General features: G+C 40.6%; 1 protein-coding gene across 12 annotated transcripts in view; it reads right to left on the bottom strand.

Moving 5' to 3' along the window:
• Positions 1-4637: 4637 nt before the first annotated feature.
• The window catches only part of LOC119969593 (polycomb group protein ASXL1-like), a 134926-nt gene continuing 112177 nt past the window's right edge, over positions 4638-27386 (bottom strand). For all 12 annotated transcript variants that reach the window (XM_038803394.1, XM_038803396.1, XM_038803393.1 and 9 more), the window contains 4 exons: positions 19701-19797; positions 16975-17080; positions 12902-13652; positions 4638-9105 (listed from right to left, as the gene is read on the bottom strand). In XM_038803394.1, coding sequence (XP_038659322.1) covers positions 5791-9105; positions 12902-13652; positions 16975-17080; positions 19701-19797 — 4269 coding nt within the window. In that variant the 3' untranslated portion in view covers positions 4638-5790. The remainder of the gene's footprint in view (positions 9106-12901; positions 13653-16974; positions 17081-19700; positions 19798-27386) is intronic.

Here is a 27386-nt window from a genome sequence, read left to right as displayed (position 1 = left end):
CAGCTTGTCTTCCTTCGAGGGTTTAGATGCTTCGAACAGGTTATCTCCGGAAAAAAACGCCTGGCAGAAACCAATCGTTGTCGGGCTGAACACTGTCCCTGCCAATCCACGGGTTGCCAGTTAGCCATTCAAACTTACTTCCTCCAAAATCCCAGTTCCCAAGATTTACTCGATGCTGACAAGTCTGGTTTCTCCTCTCCAAAATACAAAACTCCTTATTTTATATGGTCTCTCCATGTTCTTCCTTACCAAAATGCATCACCTCACACTGAACTTCATCTGTCACCCAACTGCCCAGTCCACCAACTTGTCCATGTCCTTTTGAAGTCTACACTGTCCTCTTCACAGCTTACAATACTTCCAAGTTTTGCGTCATCAATAAAATTGGAAATTGCCACTGCCCAAGATCTAGATCATTAACGTATATCAAGGAAAGCAAGGGGCCAATGCTGATCCCTGGGGAACTCCTACTACAAACCTTCCTCTAGCGCAAAAATATCCATTGAACATTCTCTGCTTCCTAGTATTCAGCCAATTTTGTATCCATGGCACTTTTATTCCACTAGTTCTAATTTTTCTCATAAGTCTGTTGTATGGCACTCTATCAAATGCCTTCTGAAAGTCCACGTAAAAAGCATTCCCCATATCAATCCTTTTTTACCTCCTCAAAATACTCCAAAGGTTAAACACTATTTCACCTTTAAAAACCCATGCTGCCTCTTCCTATTCACCCCACATTTTTCCATGTGATCACTAATTTTACCCCAAATAATTGTTTCTGGAGATTTGCCCACCACTGATCTTTTTTATTTTATTTTTTTTATAAATTTAGAGTGTCCAATTCATTTTTTCCAATTAAGGGGCAAATTAGCGTGGCCAATCCACCTACCTTGCACATCTTTTGGGTTGTGGGGGCGAAATCCACGCAAACACGGAAAGAATGTGCCAATTCTACACAGTGACCCAGAGCCGGGATCGAACCAGAGACCTCAGCGTCGTGAGGCAACCGTGCTAACCACTTCTGCCACCGTGCTGCCTTACCGCCACTGATCTTTGAATTTGACTGGCCTCATTGCGGAGGTTACAATCTTTACTGCAAGAGGACTAGAGTACAGCCCATTGCCCCAACACTTATCTCCTTCCCATGCAATCACAGATGGTGCAGCACCTGCCCAATTACCTCCTCCCTCCTTACTGTTCAAGGCCCCAAAAACTCCTTTCAGGTCAGGCAGCATCTCACTTGTGCCTCCTTCAATTTGGTCTGTGTATATGCTGCCCCCAATGCAGTCTACTCTACACTGGGGAGCCTAAATGCAGACTGGTTGACCACTTTGCCCAGTCTTCAAGCATGACTCCCAGCATTTCTGCCGCCTGTCATTTTAACTTACCACCTTGCTCTCATGCCCACACATTCGTTCTCGGCCCGCTGCAACGCTCCAGTGATGCCCAACGCAAATTGGAGGAATCTCCAGGCATGTTACAACCTTCTGGACTCAACGTTCTTCCATCTTGAACACCCCTCCCCATATTTGGTTTGTCCCAGTGCAACCCCCATTGTCTGGCCAGGTCACTTGTTCTTTAGTATTATTTCCACTGAGCAATGACCATTGTTCCCCTATTAACATTCTGCTATCTTACCTTGAAGGACTGCAGGTGCAGATAGTGGTATAATGTTACCATTAAAACTCCCCATGTCCGTGACGCCTTGTCAATCTCTCCTCAACTTGGACCTTCTATTCTATTTTAACTTCTCCATCCCGCTCTCTAACTATATAATCCATCACATTTCTACCCCTCTTCAGCTTTAAAGTCATACGGACTTGAAACATTAAATCGGTTTCTCTCCCCAAGATGCTACCAGATGCACTGACATTTATCCAGCATTTTCTGTTTTTGCTTCAGATTTCCAGCATCTGCAGAATGTTGTTTTTATTACGGGAGTAAATAGGTCTTGCTGCAGTTGCTTGTGGAGGCTTGGTTATTGACCATGTTCAAGATAGAGGTCAATGATTAATAGACATTAAAGACATCAAAGGATACAAGAATAGTGCATTGAGGTAGATGATCAGCCATGATCTCGTTGATTAGCAGAACACGCCCATGAGGCTGAACAGCCAATTCCTGGCTCCTATTTCCTATGTTCCTAGAACATTTTAGATAGTGGCATAAGACACATAAATGTACTTGTGCGCATAGTTACTTAAACATCTATTTATTATTCAAGTACTTGATCAAAATACATTCTCACATTCTGCTTTGTCTTGCTATTTTATCAACAAACACACAATAAGGTTGAAGGACACAAGCACATATTGTGCCAATGAGTATTGAGATAACATGCCCAGCAAAAACCTAGACTGTTTAATAAAATGCAACAATGTAAAATTGTGGTCACTGGCAAACCTTGGGTAACGCTGCTCGGGAGAAACCAGAGCAAATGCCTCTTTCTCATAGAGTACACAAAGTTTCAGGCTGTGAAAAGCTTACACTATGCTTTTACACCCACACACACAGCGGTAAAAGCGTCTCGACAAGATTTTCACAGGCCTGTCATTGGAAACACTTGTTCCAGATCTGACTGAGTTAGAAAATCAGCCACCATCTGTTTTCCACTGATAATTAGGTATGACTGAAAAGGCAAGACGGTCAGATGTTAACCCAGCTCATTAGAGCTCCCTTAAATATGGCCAGGGCCCCCAAGTATTTTTACCTAGATTTCCAGAACTGCCATTCAACACCAGCTAATTAATATCCTCAATCCAATAACAATAGTAAAAGCAAACCCAATTATTAGCAAGATGGCTCAGATTCAGTAGTGTTTGTGGAATTAGCAGTTGAAAAATGGTTACTGCAGTCACCCAGGGTTTTACATTGATTGGACTTTTTGTCGAAGATTCCTTTTTTCAATATAAATTTAGAGTACCCAATTATTTTTTTCCAATTAAGGGGCAATCCACCTACCCTGCACATCTTTGGGTTGTGGTGCTGAAACCCACGCAGACACAGATTTATAGAAGATTCCGGATGTCAAAGGAGCTGAAGAAGCAGACCTTGTAAAGAAGAGCTGGATTCCCCATCTTTCAGAATGATTAATGAGCACGTGTTAAGATAGAAAGTTGCAAATGTTATAAACAATTAAAAACAATTTTATTTTTCAATTGTTTAAAATAAACCTTTTAACCTTTTAAGTAACCTCTAAATTACTATCGAAGTAAGAATTTGAAGAAACATTTTACGTACACTATGCTCCTGAACTGTGGAAGTGCTCTCTTTTTCACTTCACGTAGGAAAAACAGATGCTGAGCAACAAGTGTGGAGGGTTGATTGATAATAAATAGATAAGTTATAAGGCAGCTTTTAAAGTTGGAAGAAGGATAGTAATGTAGAAAGCAGGCACTCTACAGAATAGGAAGCTGAAGGTTCAAGTACGGCTGGTGGAAATAGATGCATAGATTGGAGTACTGTGCAGCATTAGTGAAGGAGATTACCCAGATCAGGCAGGGCAAAATCATGGACAGATTTATATCAAGAGGATTTACAGATTTAAACCACGTGCAATCATTTAAACATCGAGATGACATTATAAAATTATCTATATATATATATATATATATATATAGAGCTCTCCATCAGTAGCACAAAAGACACAGCTTATGCACAGGACAACTAATAAGAAAATGCACAGTTTAGTTTTCAGAAGTAAAATCTAAATAATTTTCATTGCTTTGAGAACATATATTGTGGTTGCCCAGAGTATATTGGTTACAGTGGGAAGTTAAATCCAAAACAAAGAAAAATAAACAGCATTCCACAACCCTGACTCCTTCTGGATAAGAATCAATACAAATGGGGAATCCAAACATGTCAAATGCCCCATGCCTTATCTATGCAACAAAAAAAAAATGTAATTAACTCCAACAACTCACAATGTACATGTGACCACTGAGGCCAAGGATATATTATGATAAAAGACAGAGTGAGAATGCCTTTGTGAAGCAAATATATAACAGATAATGATCTATTCTAAAATACAGTAATCTAAGGAATCACCCATTATGAAAACCAACTGTACTCCCAAGATTACATTGATTCTGAACTAATTCACTTACAATTATTTAAGTGTATACTTACAATTCTAAATTAAAGTGTATTTTTGGCACAGTACTTGTGCCAGGAACAGCTGTCTTTGAACTCCATATCCTTGACATATGATGATGTTCACACAAAGGGATTAGATAATTGTCAATGCTATTTTAGAGATGTGGCAATAACTTAGCACAATTTTGCTATTTTTTATGTCTGGTTTTCATTCCCCTAAAATTTACTTAATATAAATGTACTTGTCTTCTTACTGCCTCTGTGGTATTCAAGCAGAGGGGCAAATGCTCTGCAATGCATCAGTTCTGCTTTAGTGCAAGTGTAACATCATTCTGTTAGCAGTATCATTAAACTAACAGATGTACCAATTAGGGGGAGAAAGCTATTCTTCAGAGACTAACTAAAGATGGCACGATTTAAATCAATATGTTCACTTTTTTTACATTCAAATATGTAACCAAATAAAGAATGCAGTCCAGCAGTGAAATACAAGCAGCTCCCTTTGCCACATTTTAGTAAAGAGAAGCCATGACCCATCATTAACACAAAAATAAAATGTTTTAATATTTCAAAATGGATAAAATTTGCAGACTGAAAGGATCAAAGAGTGTAGCAATTTTTTTATGAACAAAGTACTGCATCACAATATAATGAATGTTTTTTTATTCAATTTACTACACAACTTCTCAATACTGTGTAAAGGTGTAAATAAAAATACAGCATAATACAGACAGAAGTCACCCACGCATCAAAGACCAATAAATCCCAAGCATATACTCAGTCAACACAACAGCATTAAGATAGACAAATAGAAAGGAGAAAGACTTGATGGCTGGAGATTAATGTACCCTGAGAATGAGTTTGTAAAGCCACTTCTAAATAAATTTATATTTGCAGAATGTCTTTGGTAAACAGGGAATGAGACTCGGGTCAAACAATGAAGTAAAAGACTTTCTGCCCCATTGTTCTTCACAATTATAGATGGAAAAAAAACAAACCATTTCTTTTAAGGCCACCTAATAAGCTTGCGTCATTGCCAACACTGTTCATAGGTTTTATTCTATCACTTTCAAATACTGGGGAAGCAAGCAAAACAAAATGTAAAGATACTGTGTCAGTAATGCATTGGAAGCACCAAATACTGTACTCTCCATTTCAATATTTCTGAAGAGCAACATCACTAACATGCAAAGCAGACTAATGTAGGAGACTATGCATTTTAACATTGCAAAAAAAATGAACACTGCTTTATATGAACAGAGCAAAAACTCAACATGCTTAATCATGTGGTCAGTTTTACAGTATTAACATGTTGCTTTAGGTTTTACAAACTAAATCAGTGCATAGAGCATTATTGTGGAGTCAACAACTTCATCTTTACACATTTCTGGTCAGAAAAGACATTAACATCAGCAAAAAAAATCAAATAGCATTTTCAACAGATAGATAGGTCCCTCATGATTTGCAGTCCGATAATGGTTCATTATGAACTGCTAACATATACTTCCTAATGGTTTTGCATGCAGTTTATCTGCCCTTCCATTTATGTACTGTGGTCAGATTGGACTTTAAAAAGGCAAAATTATACACAATGATACACAATTTTGATACATATATGTTGCACTTTCACCATGCTATAATAATCCACATAACAGTGGTCCAGATTAGTCATTTCTTCACAACAGTTCTTTACTATCTCACAACAAGACATGATACACAAAGTTTAGATGGGCCTATACAATCATCATGGCAAAATGCTCCACATCCTTTGCACATGATCATGGCCTTTAGTCTGCAAGAACATTTAAAAGTCATTTCATTTACACCACTGCTTTCAGCAAATGTCTGAGCAGGAATTGCAGAATTATGATTCCCAAAGTTTGCCTTCTGACTTAGAGACATCACACTTCCAGCAAGAGATGCTGGAAAGCTCCCCATAGAGAGTTCTGAAACTGACGTGTTAGTGATGTGACTGAATCCTGTGGTACTGAAGGAAAGTTTAGGAAGCTTGCCATATAATTGCTGCTGAATACTGAGCTGGGAATTGATGAGAGAATGTTCTGAAGAATGCTGAAATTGTAGACCAGTCTCTTTCATAACCTTTCCAATATTGCAGTCCATCTTTATTGGTCCAACATACAATTTGTTTTTGGAATCAAACGGAATGTATGCACCATCATTTATACCAATGATGTCTTGATTTTGGTTATTTCCCCGACATGTAGGGACATTTTCAGTTTTGATGACTTTAAAACTTTCATGCAGTTTAGGAAGCCAATCCCTTCTCACATTTGGCATATTCTCCATTCCAATTAAATTCCTCTCTGGTGAAGTCTGAGCAATGGCTGGCACATGCTCAACAACAGAACCCTTTGACTGAATCTTAATTACTTCTGTTGCCCTACAGCTTCCATCATTTTGCACAACTACAGTGTTATGCAAATAACCATGGCTAACCTTTTGCCTCCCTGGCATCCCGCTGCAAGCCTTCGCTATTACTGAACCAAAAATAGTATTCTGAGTCTCCAGACTTTTACAAAAGGTTGGTGTGCTCGGAATGTAATAGCCAGACACAGTAGAGCTACTGATTTGTTTTAATGTTTCAGGCATACTTCTCATTACAGGATTTTTCAAATTGGAATTTTGTGCATTTCCAGGGGAGACGTCCATTAGTTCTTTGCTACCATCTTCAAAACTGCAAGTAGCCGGTGTTATTTTTTGTGTTGCTGTCCCAGACTCTTCAACAGGCCGAGAAAGAATTGGAGTTCTGTTTAGCTGCTCTTGTAATACTGGGTCTTCTCCTAGACTTTTACCATCTCTATCTAAGATCATCTGAGATTGCACATAATGCTTACTGGATTGCAATACAGTTGATTTCATCTGCTCTAGTCGTTTTTGAGACAAATCTCTGAAATCTCCCGACAATATTTTATGCAAATGATAATCAGCTAACTTGATTCCACTGTGTACTCCACTGATGATACTTTTGAGATCTGTCGTATGTGCAACATGATCAATAGTCGACTGACTGAAATTTCCTTCCTGCTTAACTTGCGGGCTCTCAGAAGGAATTGGAGGTGGAACAAGCAGTCTAGTTATCTCCAATTTGGTTCCAGAATGCGATTGTGGCAAAACCTTCTCTAGAGGAAGGCTGCCTTGTAGTAACTGTGTGACCAAGGGGTTATTGACTTCAACTGATGACAGTGGTCTATTAAAATTTCCAACCCTTTTCGTCTCCTCAACACCTGGACGTAGCAAAGGGTCAGCTTGATTTAAATTATACAAAGTTTCAGGCTTGTGGTTCTGGCATTCATTTGGTCTTTCATCCTTTTGCAGCCGATTCTCCGCCGACAACTGTAACTGTTTGTGCAGATCACCATTATCAGTCCCTTTACAGACATTAGGACTTTCGACAATTACACCACTTTTAGAACAAATAGGGGCTCCATCACCGTTAAATATTCTTTCATTTGTGGGTCGTATACAACTTTCATCAGACAGCTGGTTACTTATTTCAGTGTTATAATACAAGCCATTCTTATTCATGTCACTTCCGCAGTTTTGTTGCCCTTTGCTGGTTAGCTGGTCAAAGGCATCCTCTGATACTGCAACACCAGATTCTGTCAACTGGCGCCCACCATCTGCCATTGTCTGCTCTTGTTTCTTATGATGTTCTTTTACACATTCTTCTGTGTCAACAGAAGCAGAGCAGTCAAGCTTCTTTTCAAGCCTCCCAGATTCGAGAGAAAGTTTTTGTGCTAATGAATAGCTGGTATCTTTATTAGAGCACGTTGACACTATTACAGATGTCATTTGTTTCTCTACAACATGTGGTTCATGTGACGTCTCCAGCAACATGCTAGTTTCCACCTGATTATTTAATTCAACACAATCACCTTCCTTTTCCTCATGCGACTGCAAAGTTGGAGAGCAAGTGACTTTATGGATCAATGGAGATCCAATTTCCTTTATGGTGCAGCTATTAACCTCTTGCTCACATGAGTCAGTTTCTGGAAATTCAATTGGCAGTTGTGCTGACAAAACATCTGTAGTGTTTGCTTTAGTTTCAATGTCATTACTTGGTAATGAATCAGATTCGTCAGTTTCCACCCCCACAACAGGGATATCCATAGTGTTGAAGACTACAGTATTCTTAGTTTCTGTAATTACTGTTCCAGCAAAACCATAGTTTTGAAGGGGTTCTTCAATGCAAGTTGTTTTATCTTTGAGACCAGATGTCTGTGTTTGATCACAGGGTGGATTTACGGAATTATCAGTCTCAGAAAATGAAAGGATTACAGTTTCACATGTAAGATTTTTGCTAGATTCTATACAGATATTGTCTTGGTCTGCAGGCAATTCCAGTGTTTCAGGGGTTGCATCATCCTGAAATATTGTAGTTTCATCACCGTCAGTCTGCCCATCAGAAACCACTATGTCACCGAGTTGAGAAACAGTGGATTCCTGCACATCCACCACTAAATCTGGCGATTTACTGCTAATTATAGTATAACTGGCATCACCCTCCAATTCAGTTTGCTGGATGTCATCTGCTGTCATCAATTTATTTTGTGTTGTGTCAATTAGATTGCTTTCCACACATTCTTCGATTATAACACCTTGCTTAACACTATTCTCTCCATCACTGGGTTTTTCTGGCTCATCTGTTGCGCAGGTTTGGAATAGCTGTGCTCTATACTGATATTTTGTTGTAGTTTGTTCAAGAGCTTTTGTTTTTCCATCGGCCGGTCCGGGGGAATCAGTGCCCCGTGGTCCATTACCACTACTACCCCTTCCCCCTCCTTCCACTGTAACAGTGGCAGCCGCAGCTGCTGCAGCCTCCCTTTGTGCCCTGGCTTGTTGAGCACGGGCTTTGATATCTGCAAGTGTTCTGGCACCTGTCCTTTCGCGACTGACTGTTCCAACTGTAGTGACGATCCTGGGGCATATCTGATAGGTTGGCTGCCCTTTGACAGCCCATGGAGGTTTGATTCTTGAGAGTTGAATCTGGAAACAAAATAAGTCAAATTTATTATGAATGCTTTTGCAAAATAGGTTCAACAACAAAGACAGCAACGAGTTATACTTTGTGCAACATTTTGGGTGCAGATCATATTGTAGACAGAGATTCTTCTGCAACTGCTAATCATTTCAAAACACTAATACAGTAAAACTAAAAAGGAAAAAGTACACCAGGAAATTGAAAACAAAAACGGAAAGGACTAGGACTACACAACAGGCCAGTCAATCTGTAAAGAGAAAAGGCAGGTTATCAGTGTCTGTCCTTCAGCACAAGCAGTCATATTAATATGCAAACAAAACTTTATTTTATCACTGAAACTACAATATCCCATAGTTTGCCTTCATCTATTCATACCATGTTGTTACTGTTTGCCAATTGAATTCATAGAAAATCAAGAATAAAAAGGAAAACTTCTTGTTCTAAATAACTAAATCAACAGTACACTCCTGACCACTGCAAAAAGACAGTTACAGATGGCCTATGTAGCATCTTGTCAGGTCATTTGGATTTCCAAAGCGCACCAAGAAGTCATCATCACGTTGAAAAACTAAGAATTTCCACCCAAAGCCCCATAAACAGCACATTATAACCAATGTTTTTTTTTAAAAGATGCTACGCGATGAAGAAGAAACGTTGGTCAGGACACAATGAGAAAATTCTACTTTTGCATCGTCATGGAATCTTTTGGGTCTATTTGAACGAATAAAGTAAGCAACAGGGTCTCTGTTTTAACATTTCACCAATAAATGAGCACGTTCAGCACTACAGGAGGTCAGCCCAGATGGTGTACTGACGTCTACAGTGGGACTTGAACCCACAACATCTGACTCAGACACAGGTGTGCGTCAATTGAGCAAAACTGCTGCAATAGTCTCAGCGTACACATGCAAATTTTAAGGTCTTTGATTTATGAAGCACAATATGCGCCTCAAAACCCTGAACTATGTAAGTATTAAAACCTATTACCAAAATATCTTTACTTTCGATTTTTCTAGATGATGAGTTTTTGATCAATTTGTTTGCCAGAGATCAAATACTTTTAGCACAAGATCTTGGAATACTGTAATTTTCAATGTGAGCAAACTTACCAGTATGTTAGTTCCACTGCAGAAAACATTTTTATTGGAATAACAGTAATGTTTTCCACTGAATAGCTCACTGTATTTTCAGCGGTTTGGGATAGGATCCCAGGCAGAATGTATTAATATTTGCAAGGAACCCCCACACATTGGACTGAATTTTATCTACCCCCAGCAAACGTGTTTCCCACAAGGGGACATGAGGTGGCCGCCCATCCGACCACCTTGCTGCTGCACTCCCTCATAATTCAGAGGGTGGGCAGATGCTGAAGTTGCCAGTCCTACCAAATTTAAATCATCAATTAACGGTCAATTGGCTCATTATCAAGCTAATTGACCCTGATAATACACTGCCCGCATCGTTAAACAGTGGGGAGAAGGGCGGATGCTGAAAGCCTGATTTGTAACCTGAAATGGTCATGGGGAGGGGTTTTATGTTCGCCAATCTAAGATTGAACACCCCATACTTTCCTAGCCGCTCCCTCAATTAAATGCACCCGCCCGTCCAAATTCAAGTAACCATCCTGGGCCAAGACTCCAGAATGACCTGTTCCAGGGTTCCTAGGCCTTGGGCTACACTCACATCCTGTTGCTGCCAGGACTGAGTGAGCTACAAACCAGATTGGCTGCAGCTCCAAGGGCAGGACATTCACCCTAATAAGGGACAGACGTCCCACTCAGATCTCATTAAATGAGCCCCACAGAAATTTATTGCTGCAGAACAGCGTAGAGCAGGTCAGTTCCAAGCTGACCAGGTTTCTTGAAAATTGAGGCGGGGTGTGGAGAGAAGAGAGAGAGGTGGATTACTTCTACCCAAGAAATCAAAAAACTATTCAATGGGATTTCCCCGTACAATACAGTCATGTAATCGCCAGGGTCCCAGGTTCGAATCTCGGCTTGGGTCACTGTGAATGTTCTCCCCATGTCTGCGTGGGTTTCTTCCGGGTGCTCCGGTTTCCTCCCACAAGTCCCGAAAGACATGCTGTTCGGTAATTTGGACATTCTGAATTCTCCCTCCGTGTACCCGAACAGGTGCCAGAATGTGGCAACCAGGGGCTTCACAGTCACTTAATTGCAGTGTTAATGGAAGCCTACTTGGGACAATAAAGGTGATTATAATTATTATGCGATCAAGTGCACAACTTGCACTGTATAAATTTTGCCAACGCAAGATAGCCAATGACTGCCAAAATCCAAAGAGCATCTCTCTGGGTCATAATTGCAATTTCACAGCAAAAGGACTGCTTATGTTTCGGTATTGGTTGGAACTGAACTAATAGTCTAACTTAGGGAATACGAGAGTAGCAAGAATAGCAGAATGAAACTTAAATTTTACCTGGCACCTAACCTGCATTGTGCCTCATCTGGGATCACTGAGCATAAACTGTTTCAACTGTCACCTCGATGGGCACAAATTCACCAATAATTTAAGACAAAAACAGACTTAATTTCAGATACCAAACCCAGAAAATTATAGATTTTTCAAAAAAGCATATTTTCTATTGACAGTTCCGACATGAGATAGGTTCTGGATAAACCAATATTGGAAAGAAACATTTCATAAAGTCTCAGCTTAAAAAGAGAATCGTCCGTTTTAAAATGATAGGAATCATAGAACGTTTATGGCATAGAAAGAGGCCACTTGGTCATCGTGCCTGTGCCAGCTAAAAATGAGCCACCCAGCCGAAGCCCACTTTCCAGCATTTGGTCCGTAGCCCTGCAGGTTATGGCTCTTCAGGTACACATCCATACACCTTTTAAATGAGATGAGGGTTTTCTGAATCTATCATCCTTTCAGGTAGTGAGTTCCAGACCCTTACCACCCACTGGCTGAAAATAAATCCTCATTGCCCCTTTAATCCTTCTACCAATCGCTTTAAATCTATGCCACCTAGTCACTGACCACTCTGCTAGAGTGGAGACCCATCCACTCTGTCTAGGGCCCTCACAATTTTATACATCTCAGTCAAATCTCCCCTCAGCCTTCTCTGTTCCAAGGAGAACAGCCCCAGTCTGTCCAATCTTTCCTCATAGCTGCAATTTTCCAGTCTTGGCAACATCCTCATGAATCTTCTCTAGTGCAATTACATCATGTAGTTCTAGTCACCTTATTGCAGAAACACAGTACTCCAGTTGTGCCCTAACTAATCTTTTACATAGCGGCAGCATAACCATCCGGTTCTTATATTCTACGTCTCGGCTAATAAATCAAAGGATTTTATATGTCTTAACCACCTTATTGACATACCCTGCTATTTCATAGTCACATCTTCCGCCTCCACACCCGGGTTACCTTTTTGGTCTTTTATGGTCCCTACTCCTTCCTTCGCTATCTTGCTTAGTGTATTGATAAAACATTTTTGGGTTCATCTTGATTTTGCTTGCCAATATTCTTTCATGCTCTCTCGATTTATTTTTATATTTTATCCGTCCAGTTTCTAAACTCATCTCATCTTTCTGTAGCAAGGTGGAATTGAGCTTTAATGTGGCATGAAGAAAGTAGATAGTGGGGGATATATTTTTCTCAAGCTAGGTTTGGCTAGTGGACTATTGCATTTCCTAAGCTAAACTTTAACGCCAGAAAAACAAAGCTACACTGTAACTATCCCAAATTACTTTACATCTCCATCTAAGTAAAGTAAAATTGAAACTAAAATGATCTTCCCAAGTAACGATTCAACATTTTTAAAAACGCACATACCCTAATAGGCGGCACCTTTGGTTCTTCTTTTGTAGGATGTTCTTTTTCTGTCCGAAAGCTATCAATTGCGGTCCGAAAGGACTGATGATCTTCAAGACGTGGCTTCTTCTCAGGGCCAGAGGTGGAGGCGCTGTGCTCAGAAGACTTTCTCTTTTGGTCTTTGGACTCTCCAGAATTGTGCTCCAACTCACTTTTCAAAGCAGCACTCCTTATAGTTAAACAGGTGATCTGATCCTTAGAAATTCCTGCAGGTTGCACATCAGCCAATTCTAAATGTCCATCAGATTTGATATGTTCTTGAGACTGCACTTCAACAGTTCTTTCTGTAAGCAATATAGGTTTGGAGTTTAAGGCAGATGTATTTGGAAGAATTTCTTCTAGCTGTCCAGGTCTAGCTTCATTATTAATTGAGCTAAGTTGATCTTCATCCGCACAGCTAACATCCTGAAGCACCTTGGCCTCATGATTGTGCTGTTTCTGGCTCCTGGTATCTTGGGAAGACACCGTGCATGAAACTATTTTTTCACTTGGCTCAGGAAGTTCAGTTTGTGTTTCTTTAATAAGACTCCGCTTCACTCTACATTTGAGGTCCACCTTTGAACTTCTAGTACATTTCCTTAGTCTCTCATCCTGCTTTTTAACCGGACTTTGCTGTTTAGATGGTCCTGCTAATACAGGTGAACGGGCTTCATTTTCTATTTCCACTTGTACTGAAGTCTGTTGTTCTGATTCTTCTTTAGACAAGCCCAGTCTGTCAACATAACCAAAACAAATGTACTCAGATATACTGGATTGGATTGGAAAGCAATATCTTACAATGTTATCAGTTCAATTTTCCTTATTTAGATTTTATGTTCAGTTTGGATTCTATTAACCTGATTGAATTCCATCGTCACTCACTATCCTGAAAAGAGATAATTTCTGCAGTTTAAGTCTATTGCATATGTCATGAATATCGTGAGATATGAGACAAAGATCCAATAGAGACTTTTTAAACAAGAGCCATTTTAATCCATCTTTGAAAGGCATGACTGCACTGAAAAATTAGAAGGACACAAATTTCAATCAATAGGCATTGGCAGATGAATGCTGTTCACAATTTAGCAAAACAGGTAGACAATGCACTTTTAAGTGCACAAATTGTCTTTGCAGAAATACTTATATAATTGGCAGAAGGTTATACCATGGGTTTAGTGTTAGTGCTAAATTTACTTTTGTGTGAAGCTGCATTAAAAACAAGCTTAAATCATAATTGGGATTACGAGTAGATGTTCTGACTCTGGACTGCGAAAGTCAAGCATAGCCAGAGCCACCCATAGAAACTGACCAACAGTATGTTGTATGTGGAGTGAAATGTCTTACCTACTCACATACCTGGCATCCCTTCCTAGGTTAGTGAACTTGAACTGTTGAGATTTGTGTGAAATAGACACACATTAGGGCAATGAAATAAATGTCAGTGTGGAACATAAATGTTGCAACGCCCCCTTCCCATTATAGAACCAAGTGCAAAGGGAATTTGAATCAGGGGTTACGGCATGATTCTAAACATCACATTGTATAAATTGAAGGGATCTGAATGCTTTTTAAGCACAAAGTATTTAAGGTTGAAAGTGGAATAAAATTCACGCATAACTGATGCTTAAGAAGGAAGAACGGTTCACGAAACCTTGCTTGATAAGATGGAAGACTGAGTGCAGAAGTTGGCACGATTTGCTGTGTGAAACAGACACACATGAAATATGCAAAACATGAGTCAATTTTCAAAATTTAGCCAAACAATACAAATTAATGTAAATCTATTTTGCACAGCAAAATTGAAGACACAGTTTCATAAAAGGTTCCATTCTGGGAGTGCAGCTAATGCAACACTTACCCAATTGTGCATTAAGTGGTTAGTCCACAGAAAACCTCGCCACATAAAATGTAATATTACAGAAATATCTATGAAGATACTGAAGAAAACATGACAAATCAGTACGTGACACTAGAATTATGCCATTTGGAAGATCATTTTTTTTCAAATATCGCTACTAATTTCTAGGAGGGATAATCTACCTTTCTTCTTTGGTTGTCACTCTACATACCATCTATAATTCAGCCGCAACATTAATTCAGAGAGGTGGGATGACTGGCATACCTGAAATCAAGGGAAGTTCAAGTTGTGTTCATCTTTCTTAATAGATAGGTAGATCTAAGCAACAATGTCTCAATAAAGGACTATAGATTGCCCTATGGCAGCTGCTCTGCAGAAATCTCCATGAAGACCTGACACAAAGTCAACCCAGGTAATAACTATCACCAGTCCTGTTAAGCAGTTGTCATTTTATGATTTATGCAGTTGATCAAACAATAATTTTTTTGGACGCTTTGTGGGATTACTACCTGATTAAATGTTGTAAGCACCCACAGGGAATAAAATCCTTTTGATAACATTTTCAGATCCAAGAGAACCCTGGAGCTTCGAAATCTCAACAAATCACAGGCTGCATTCTCAGGAGATGATATTGCAACAACATCTTGCATTATACAACATCTTTCAGCTCGCAAAATATTCCAAGACACTTAACAGACAAAAATTGTCATACAAGCAGATAAACTTCAGGAGACTTAAAAGAATCTCATCTGAAAATGTTCCCATCATCTGGAAAACCGGCTCCTTGGTTATCTCAAGAGGTTGCAGCCAACATTTAAGTAGTGGTTCCAAATATATAGCCATCAGGATCAGACATCCAGAAAGTGAAGGTAAAAGGCTCACACTTTGTACAGACAATCAGTTCACACTTTAAATCACAAACTTCCTTTGTCTGAATATTATATAGATACAAAAATATTTATCTTTAATATTAATAGATACTTAATCACTTTTTGAAAAGCATTTTAAATGTTTTCCTCATTTCAGGGAATTCATGAGGAATGTCCTTTGGGAACCAAAAATAAAATCTACCGGATGGATGAGGACTGAACAATGTGTAACAATACTGCCATGCTCATTTGCAATGAAACAAAGAAGGGTTTTTAGTATAGTTGCAAGTATTTATTAAAGTCTTTAATGGAATGTGGTGGTCACTGGCAAGAACTGCATTTGTTGGCAATCCTAACTGTCCTTGAACTGAGTGGTTTGCTAGGCCACTTCAGAAGATAGTTAAGAGTCAACCACAATGCTGTGGATCTGGAGTCACATGTATGCCAATCCAGGCAAGGAGAGCAGAATTTCTTCCCTAAAGGACCCGAGTGAACCAGGTAAGTTATTTTTATGACAATTGATGATAGTTTCATGGGCACCATTACTGAGACTAGCTTTCAATTCCAGATTTAGTTAATTGATGGCTGCCATGATGGAATTTGAACCCACGTTCCCAGAGTATTAACCCGGATCTCTAGATTAGTAGTTCAGTGACATTACCACGATGGCACCATCTCACCGTCAAGTATCTTAACAATTATATGTATGGGGTGAAAAGGATAGCATGACAGAATCTCTAGCATGGAACTTAATTCTATGTTTTCTCCAGGAGTAACCAGGCTAGTGAAGATTTGCTACTGCTCGAAAGTCACACTCCTTTGATTGTAGCTTCTTACTTGAACTGTTGATGTAAACCCAAACAAAAGAACAACCGGATGAGCCTTACAAAATAATTTGCATTTATATAAAACTTTCCACAACCTCAGGATGCCAAGTAATTTATAGCCAATTAAATACTTTTGAAATGTAGTCACAACCCAGCAATCAACCTATGCACAGCAAGGAGTACAAACTTCATTGAGATGCTGACCCGATCACCGGTAGTGACCGTGGTGGAAGAATACATTTTGGCCAGGATACCAGGATAACTCACCTGCTCATTGCTACATAGTGTCATGGGATCTTATGTGCACCTGAGGGGGAGAAGCAACCTCATTTTAATGTCACAAACTGGCACTTTAACAGTGCAGAGATCCCTTATGTTTGCTGCGCATGGTACAAAATAGGTTTCTTCTAAAATTGACCGTTAGTAAATGGATTTCAAAACTTTTACATCTTCATATAACTCAGCAAACCAACTGGATATATTTAATCAGAAAATGCTTACTTTTGCCCATAATAATCTTCAAAGAAATTCTCCTTCCACAGCTCCACTTTCTTTTCTTTCTCCATTTCTTGACGCAGCCGAAGTTGCATTTCAGGTGTAAATTCACCTACACAAGGTTAAAGGCAAACATATATTAAATAAATCAGTGCAAAACATTTCACATCTAAGAAACATTCAGAAGTTGAAGCTGGGCAAAAAAGTTACCAATGGATGCTCAGAAAACCTAACCTTATGTCATATATTTGCATCTATTATTGTCAGATAGTGAAATCTTGCTGGAGCAATCGAGGGAGCAGAAGCAGAAAAAAAGATGAAAACCAGTCACTCATGGCAATTATCATGACAACTGCTAGTTATAGAGACACGGCAGTGATCTAGATATGTTTCTTCAGCTATCCCATCAGCAAGGGAGAGGATAGATCAAGATAAGCACAACTCTCAAAGCAGCACATTTTTGCGCTGTGCCACTGAGTGAATGCTTGACTTATTTTCGGACAGGACTCATGCCTCAGATTTGGGTTGAAATTGCCCACGTATTCCACTTGGAAATTTGACTGAGCCAAAATGCAAAACTTCTACAGTATTCTGTACATAGTCTGAAGTTCAGTTCTGGCTTACTAAAAGTGACCATGTTTTTTTTAAATTTTAGAGTACCCAATTCATTTTTTCCAATTAAGGGGCAATTTAGCGTGTCCAATTCACCGACCCTGCACATCTTTGGGTTGTGGGGGACGAAACCCACGCAAACACGGGGAGAATATGCAAACTTCACATGGACAGTGACCCAGAGCCGGGATCGAACCTGGGACCTCGGCGCCGTGAGGCAGCAGGGCTAACCCACTGCGCCACCGTGCTGCCCCAAGTGACCATATTGTAAACAGTTGTTTCAGAAGATAAATTGCAAAGCAAACACAAAATATACTTTAGGTTTTACCAAATGTGTTCAACAATACTTATCAATTGAAATTAGATTATGAAATTATAAATGCATTTAAATAATTTATTCAGTCACTCATCTCTAATCTCAACTTGGGTGATTTGAACTTGCAAATAAGATATAATGTGGAGATGCCGGCGTTGGATTGAGGTGGGCACAGTAAGAAGTCTTACGACACCAGGTTAAAGTCCAACAGGTTAGACTCACCTGATGAAGAAGCTGCGCTCTGAAAGCTAGCGATTCCAAACAAACCTGTTCTTACTGTAAATATGATAGCACATTATTCCCTTGTCTCTCACATTGCCTCTTCCCCGTGCCAATTTCAAATGTTTTCAAGATTTGTGACATGAAGGATTATAAAAGACAACATAGTTGAAGGAGAAGAAAATGAGCAATACTATCACAGATGCTTGCATGGCAGCAAAAGATCTCAGGAAAGTGATCTGGCATGCGCATGGAAGTAACAAGTGAATGAATCTGTGTTGCAACGGATACGAAAATAATAGTTCACATTTTAAAAAGGAAACTGCTGTTACACTGTGAAATTGAGGTGCAGAACATTCCCCTTATTATTTGAGAGACTATCCCTTCAAAGAGTTATAGAATTTCCAGCACATATAAAGGCCATTCAGATTATACCTCCAGAGTAAATTCTACAACTTGAACTTCTGGAGGAGGAGCAAAAATAAAGCTCCGCTTTTGTCATAATTTGCCCAGAGTCCGATAGTTAATCACATTTTGATGTGAAATTTGTGTGAATTTGGCTACTGGGCAGAACATTATGGCAGACATGTTGGTTGCGTCCTGTATAAAGTGCGAGCATTGGGTTTTGCCAGAACAATGGAAGGACCCAAGTGGGAGCACTTAAATAATTGAGATTGTCTGGATATAGATTAGCTGATTCTTTTATGTTATTAAGTGCTTTAAATTTAAACCATCAAGTCAGCCATTATCCCAAGTCAGGATGTTGGATGAGAAGGAACTTGATACCCAGCATGTATATTGAAGCATGTTATATAACTTACAAAGAAAGGTTATACGTGTGTCAGAGAGCAGCTCTTTAAGGTCCCATCTCAGAGGGCAGCTGGAGGAAGAACATAAGCAAAAACCAAGTTTGATCAGGCGGCATTGTGGCGCAGTGGTTAGCACTGCTGCATACACCTCTGAGGACCCAGTTCGATCCCGGCCTCAGGTCACTGTCCTTGTGGAGTTGCACATTCTCCCCGTGTCTGCGTGGGTCTCAACCCCCACAACCCAAAGACGTGCATGATAGGTGGATTGGCCATGCTAAATTGCCCCTTAATTGGAAAAATAAAAAAAGTAGAAAAAAAATGATTAGGTACCCTAAATTTAAAAAAATAATAGATTTGAAATGCCCCTTTAAATTTTTTTAAAAACAAGTTTGATCATCCTAGGTCTGCGATAAACCAGGTATGGGGCTGGTTTAGCATAGTGGGCTAAACAGCTGGCTTGTATAGCAGAACAATGCCAGCACCACAGGTTCAATTCCCGTACCGGCCTACCCGAACAGGTGCCGAAATGTGGCGACTAAGGGCTTTTCACAGTAACTTCATTGAAGCCTACTTGTGACAATAAGCTATTATTATTAATATAAACTTATTGTATAACTGTAATAGTTATTAAACTATTGATAGCCAGAGTAATCAAACTTGTATTTGGATAACATTGGCTGAATCACGAGGAATTGTTTAACGGAGTTTAAAAGATTTCCCAGCAACTTTAAAATGCGGTTATGGAGTCTGCAAAAGAATCAAAGTAGGCGTCATACCTTCTGCTAATCGCTCCTTCCATCCCTGAGCAGCAGAGGTGAAGAACTCGTTATTTAGGGCTGAACTGCTGAGCCGCATTATACCATCAGTACCAACCTAGAAGAGCAATAGGAAACAATTCTACTTAAATCTTGTGAGAAAATTGGGGCTTTTCATCCAGGTGCTTAAAACCCATCTCTGAAAGTCAAGCTTTCAAATCTTCAAAAAAAAAAAACCTCTTGAGGCTCTATATTTATTATTAGAACATATTAATACAGCATGACTGGATAATCCAAACTTCTTTCTCGCAGTGATATGTGTATTTTGAAACACAGTCACAATCAATTCAAAACCATCAGAACAGTCCGAAGTTTGGGTCAAATGTAACAATCTGGTTTGTTGATGCAGGAAGATTTCTTACCCCCCTTCCACAAAAGCAGTACATAAAATCTAGATGTAGCTTTGAATTTTGAAATCACATTCAGCTTCTTCCCTCAAAGATAGTGAACAAGTATGCATGGAATCTCCTCCCACCACTGCTGGCTAAAATAATAGATTTGCAGGGTGGCATGGTGGTGCAGTGGTTAGCACTGCTGCCTTCGGCACTAATGACCTGGGTTCGATCGCGGCCCTGGGTCACTGTCTGTGTGGAGTTTGCACATTCTCCCCGTGTCTGTGTGGGTTTCACCCCCACAACCCAAAGATGTGCAGGTTAGGTGGATTGTCCACACTAAATTGCCCCTTAGTGGGAAAAATAAAAAAAATAAGAGAAAAAGAATAATTGGGCACTCCAAATTTTAAAAAAAATAATAGATTTGAAACACACATTAAGATCTTGCTTAAATCAGTCAGAATGGTTCAGAAAATCTAATTAGTGAGTACTAAGACGTAGAAATCCAAAGATGTGCAGGTTCGGTGGGTTAGCCCTGCTAAATTAGGGGCTGGTTTAGCTCACTGAGCTAAATCGCTGGCTTTTACAGCACACCAAGCAGGCCAGCAGCATGGTTCGATTCCCGTACCAGCCTCCCCGGACAGGCGCCGGAATGTGGCGACTAGGGGCTTTTCACAGTAACTTCATTGAAGCCTACTCGTGACAATAAGCGATTTTCATTTTTTTTCATTTTCATTTCAATTGTCGCTTAGTCTCAAGATGTGTAGATTAACTGCGGTTACGGGGATATGGTGGGGGATTGGGCCTAGGTAGGGTGCTCCTTCAGAGGGTCGATGCAGACTCAATAGTCTGAATAGCTTCCTTCTGCACTGTAGGGATTCTATGGACTCTAAGGCCAACAAGATTCCAGGTTTGGCTCCTGCTTCTGCAGAGTTACCTGAACGAGTGATAGGATATTACTGCATCTCAGTTTTGGAGATGGGAAAAGAACCAGATTCTTACTTCTACCCTCCACTGGACATGCACGTACGTGGGCATCAGGCATGATTGGAATCAGTTGGGAAAGCATTTTGAAGTGTTGGGGGGGGAAAGAGAGAAAAAGAGCTCTAAACATGTACAAATCAGCACTTTACATGAATAGATTACAAATGTTAAAGTACAGAGGAGTGGAGCTTAAAAAACTCATATAGTGTCAATGTAGAAATAAGTTCAAAGCAACGTACTATCCATACAGTGGTTACCACAACCAAACTGTTTGGTCTAAAGAGGAAACGAAGGGGTGAAAATTTAGGTAATTAACATTAATCTAAAGTAAAATTACAGTTCAACGCACAAGCAACACACAAGCCAATTTGACCAGGTAAGTAAACAGTTAAGTCTTTGACTATTGAAGCATTTGCAACACACAGTAAACATCTGTTCAAGTAAACCGAGTAGTGTACGAGGCTTCTCACAATTGCCCACTCATTTCCATAGGCAGTCTTTGTATTACATTGTCATTTGAAGACTGAAGCTTAGCTACATCTCCCTCATGTCTGTGTCATTCTTACAAATTGAAACAAATAACTGGGCATTCATGAGGAATAACTGGGCTTTCATTATGAGGAATATCCTGGCATTGTTTATACACAATAGTGTAGATTTAGAAAGCACTTCAGCTAGTACTGTATGGTGCCAAAGGATCTAGAAAATGTGAAAGCAAATAATTGGTCTCCAAGAAAAGGGAGAATATTTATTCAAGTAACTGCCAGAACAGAAACCCCTTGTGGAGAAGAGGTGAATATAAACCTCATTAGCTTTAGATTTCAGAATTAATACAACTCTTGAATTCTAAACTGAGATTTTGCCACAGATCACAGTGCCACCCACTGGTCTGCATACTATAAACCACCTCCTCCACAACCATTTTATTCCAATTCATAGACAGAACTAGCCATCACCCACCATTTGAAACAAAAAATGACATTGGAATTGCGCATTGCTCAAACTAATTTTCATCTAAACCACCAAATATTAACTAATTGAAATTCAACAAATTCTATTAAGGGAATTTGTCTTCTCAAGTTCAGCTTTAAAAACTCTCGATGTGGAGATGCCGGCGTTGGACTGGGGTGAGCACAGTAAGAAGTCTTACAACACCAGGTTAAAGTCCAACATGTTTGTTTCAAACACTAGCTTTCGGAGCACTTCTCCTTCCTCAGGTGAATGAAGAGGTATGTTCCAGAAACATATATGTAGACAAATTCAAAGATGCCAGACAATGTTTAGAATGCGAGCATTTGCAGGTAATTAAATCTTAACAGATCCAAAGATAGGGGTAACCCCTAAAAACTCTCAACCTGCTGAACCAACATAAAGTAGGTGCTTCAAGTTTACTCCTGCTGCCGTCAATGAATTGCCGCATAATCTTGTAGATACAAGATGAAAACAAAACAGCCCATATGCACAAGAGAAATTTCATGCTTAAGTTAATCATTTTAAAATCAGGAGCAATGAGTGACTTTGTAATTACATAATGTGACCAATGTAATATATAACATGATAATTGAACCATGAAAGATCAGTTTTTATTCGAGTTATCAGATCTCCCTCCCCTCAATGTGCTCAGCAAAAGCATTCATTCTCTGGCAACGTGCAGATAACCCACTTCAAAACCTATGCCTAAGCAGTTCCAGCCAACTCCTAAACACATACACAAAGCAACCCCTAGTGACTCCCCCCACCCCCATGTTACTACACCCAACCCCCCCCCAGCCTTTTCTACAATCTAAACTCACATGGCACAGACAAGACAGGATTGGCAATTCATCAGCTGAGAAATACCAAAGGAAGGAATCTGGCATTCCCACTTCATAGAACGTCAATATGCACAGCTGAACTGGATTAAATTTCTATTGTGCTCAAGATCAAAACCACAAAAAAGCAGATGACAAAAATAGAACATTTCCGAAGCAAAAAAAGAATTCTACAAAATCCACTATTGAGAACATTTAACATATTCGGCAACCAGTTCAAAGACTCACATATAATTTTAACGTTTCTTACAAGGTCTCTGAAGAATGCTCAGCCATCCACATCTGAAACAGCTCACATCTTTTATGTAATGTTCCCACTTGACACCAACTGTCTACCATTCACTAAAGGAAACTGAAGATTCATCAGAACATCACTTTTGCATTAGCCCTACAATTCTTGCATCTTCAAGCTTCTCAAAAGTAAATTGAAATATTGAAACAAAATATCATTAAACTGGAATACAATGGCTTGTCAAACTCAAAATACCTCTAAAACACATTAAATTGGGATAGGTTACACAAACTGAGCAGATTTAAACCATGTGGGAGGTTACCTTTTATTTGGGTACGACTACATAAGTGTAACTAGTTTGTTCAATCTCATTAAGTACAAATGGACTATGAAGCTTACAGTTTGGCAATATTAGAATTAGAGTACATAAGCAGGCTATTCAATCCATCCTGCCTGTACCAAGCTTTGAAAGAACTATCCAACTCTTGGTATTCATCTAGTCTTGCCCAATTAAGCAGCAAATTTCTTGTTTTACTTGAACACTGAAAATTCTTTCTCGGAATAAACAAAAAGTCTTGCAATGCACTGATCTGTACAGGATCCAGCAGATGGCAAGGTAACTAATTTTACCTGGTATACCAGAATATAGCAAAGTCAGAATGAACAAAAACCAAGAAAGCCTTCTATCTGGCCTCTATGTGGATGGAAACAGTTTATAATATTATTGCTGCAGATCTCTTGCAGCAAGCAACAACTCTAAGTAAAACTTGTCCAGGTGGGGGACTTCCGGTAACAAGTAGGAAGAGGTAGCACATAAGATAGCTCCCGCCATTTTTTGTTTTTTGAACATTTTAACCCAGTTCCCAGGGATTTTTGTTACCAAAAAACTCCTCACCAGACTCGTAAATGACCCTCTTAATGACTGACCTCATTAACACTACACCCTGTATGCTTCATTCGATGCCAGTGCTTATGTAGTTACATTGTATATCTTGTGTTGCCCTATTATGTATTTTCTTTTATTCCCTTTTCTTCCCATGTACTTAATGATCTGTTGAGCTGCTCGCAGAAAAATACTTTTCACTGTACCTCGGTACACGTGACAATAAACAAATCCAATCCAATCCAAAACCGACCCATCGTATGGGGGAAGGAATTTGTTGTCGAAAATATGTTGAAATCTATGAAGAAGGTTGGAGGCAAGGGGGTAATCCTTCAACGGAGCCAGAAAGCCTGCAAAGCTCAGCAGAGGGGAAGGCGGCAGACCCTGCCTTGAGCAGGTTGCTCGTATCACAGTGGAAACGCTGACTGGGGTGATGGCGCAGGAATTCTGAAAACAATTTGGGAAGTATTTTGAGGAGCACGGCAGGGTGATGATGGAAAACCTGAAGCGGTCAATAGAGGAGGTACTTGGCCCGATTCAGGAGAAGCTGGATAAAACAGCGAAGCGGTGCAGGAGCATGGAGAGATGCTGAAGGGTGTGGAGGAGGCCTCGTTGCTGCATGGTAATCGAATCACCTCATTGGAGGCTGAGATGTTGCTGGTGGAGAAGAAGAACACGACTCTTGAGGGCAAAGGTGGCTGACTTGGAGAACAGGCCAAGGAGACAGAACATCAGAATTGAAGGGCAGAATGGTGGCGCAGTGGACAGCACTGCTGGATCACGGCACCGAGGTCTGAGGTTTGATCCCGGCTCTGGGTCACTGTCCATGTGGAGTTTGCACATTCTCCCCATGTTTGTGTGGGTTTTGCCCCCACGACCCAAAGATGTGCAGGGTAGGTGGATTGGCCACGCTAAATTGCCCCTTAATTGGAAAAATTAATTGGGTACTCCAAATTTTTTTTAAAAATCAGAATTGCGTAGTTGTCGGGAGGGGGTGGAGAGCCCGAAGCCAACTGAGCACTTTTCTCAAATGTTTGCCAGGTTTTTCAGTGGGGGATGGGGTAGGAGAGGAGAATGGGTGATTGTCCCCTGCAGAGTTGGATCGGGCACACCAAGTGCTCTGGCTGAAGCCTCAGGCGGATGAGCCACCCCAGGCGGTGATTATTGGATTCCACAGCTTCCGGGAGAAGGAATGAGTTCTGCAATGGGCCAAAGTGAATCGGGGCTCCAGATGGGAAGGAAACATCATCCGGATATACCAAGATATCAGAACGGAGTTGGCGAAGCGGTATCCGGCTTTTAATAAGGCAAAGCCTGTGCTATTCAGGAGTGGAGTCAGGTTTAGAGTAGTGTATTCGGCAAGGCTGAGAGTTAGCTTTTGTATGTTTGGGTTTGAGGGGGTTGCAGTTTTCAGGGGGGAGTTTAAGTATTGTAGGGACACTGGGCTTTGGCTACTGTTCTGTAGCTAGGACGGACTAAGGAGTGTTGTTTTTCTTTGTTCTTTGGGCATGCACCCGTGGCTAGCTGTAAAGTTTCAGCTAAAGTACAGGATTGAAGTGAGGAGGGGTCTGCGGCTTATTGGAACTAGATTCAGTGAGCCTAGCTTATTTGTTTGGTGGGGCGAGAGGCGGGGGCAGGAGAGGAGGGAGTAGTTTCTCTGGAAAGCTTTTTTCAGGTTTGTGAGGGCGGGGAAGAGGGATAGAGATCTGACTCGGGCCAAGGGCTTTTCTTTCTCTCATCTTAGGGGCGGGGTTGGTGGCTGTCTTAGGTGGATGCCGGGCTCCTGCCCATCTATCCATTCCTATACTTCCATCGTTCAAACCTGTTGAACTGCCATAAGGACACATTTTAAAACACATTTCACCAGGAACCATGAGCGGGATTCACCGTCGGCCGACGCCAAAATCGCGAAACGAGATTGGGCGGAGAATAGCCTCCGACACCAAAATCGCAGTAGGTGCCGGTTTGACGCCAAATGGAGATCCTCTGGCACCCCAAAAATGGCGCAAATGCGTCACTCGCCACGCGGTGTTTAATTACCGTTGTCATATCATTAGCGGGCCTGACCCTCTATTCTCCAGGGCCTCGGCGATTCAACGGCGCCGATGGGGCGTTCCCTTGTGGTCTCAGCGGTCGGGAACTCAGCGTGTCGGCTGCGGATTGTGTCCAGCGCGCCACAGTCGGCTGGGAACCGTGCTGCTGGCCAGAGTGGGGGGCCTCTGCTGGGAGGAGCCGGGGGGGCAGTATTTGGCCGGCGCCACATTTTACAGCGCTGTCGTTGCCCTGCGCATCCGCAGTCACAGGCCTGGCCATTCTCCAAGCATTATATCATAGGAGCCGTGAGTTTTACTCAGCGCAAATGCTAGCCCTCACCGGTCACAGGATCAGTGAGGATTCGCTGCGATTTTGCAGTCGTAAAACGCCATAGTTCCGACGCCGGCAGTTAACCTCCACAATGGCGAATCCAGCCCAGTGTGTTTTGAAGAATCCAATCAAATTCCATACAAAAAAAAACATACCCAACAGATAAACAACCCCCCCCGCCTTGATAGTGATGTTTAAGGGCATCTTGACAAATACACAAATGGCTTTGCACATCGAAGAGTGAGTTTGGGAGCTGGGAATTTGAAGCTAGGTGGGAATGGAATTGAATTGGTTCCTTTTGTTTCAGTCGTCTAGCTTAATTTAGAAATTGTGCAATAAAGGTTAATAAGGTGCTGCCCCGCCCACCCACATAACTGAGTGACAGTTAACTGTCAATCACTTAAAGCCTAATGCGGAGGCAAGAGGTGCTGATTGCAATTGTTTTGCAACTTCCAACTTAGATGCTGGGCTGGAAAGCCACACATCTAAATTTGCCGTTGGCACAAAGATAGATGGCACTGTTAGCATTTCAGGTGGAAGCATGACATCACAGATATTGATTAGCTGAATGGGCAAAATTGTGATAAACTGATTGTGGCGTATTCAAATGTAAGGTACTTCACTACAGACCCAAGAAGGATAGAAAAGAATATTTTCTAAATGGTGAAATACTAACCTTTATAAATTGAGGGCTAGAATTTAAAGGGAGAAAGTTTTGCTGAAGTTGCACAAAGCCCTGGTGAGACCACATCTGGGATGCTGTGTACAGTTCTGGGCACAGCATCTGACAAAGGACATATGGGGCATGTTTAGCACAATGTTGTCTGGGTTTCAAGGGTTCGATTATGAGGAAACGGTATATAAATTAGTAATAAAAACAGAAAATACTGGAACTACCCATCAACTCAGATAGCATTTGTGGAGAGAGAAACAGTTATCATTTCAAGTTAATGACCGTTGCATTTCCAGCACTATGGAAGATTAAGAGATGACTTGTTTGAGGTTTTTAAGATATTGAAAGAAAGTGAAAAAAATTGATGG

The sequence above is a fragment of the Scyliorhinus canicula genome, chromosome 7, assembly GCF_902713615.1.
Source record: "Scyliorhinus canicula chromosome 7, sScyCan1.1, whole genome shotgun sequence".
NCBI lineage: Eukaryota > Metazoa > Chordata > Chondrichthyes > Carcharhiniformes > Scyliorhinidae > Scyliorhinus > Scyliorhinus canicula.
This window is presented reverse-complemented; position numbering and strand designations above follow the sequence as displayed.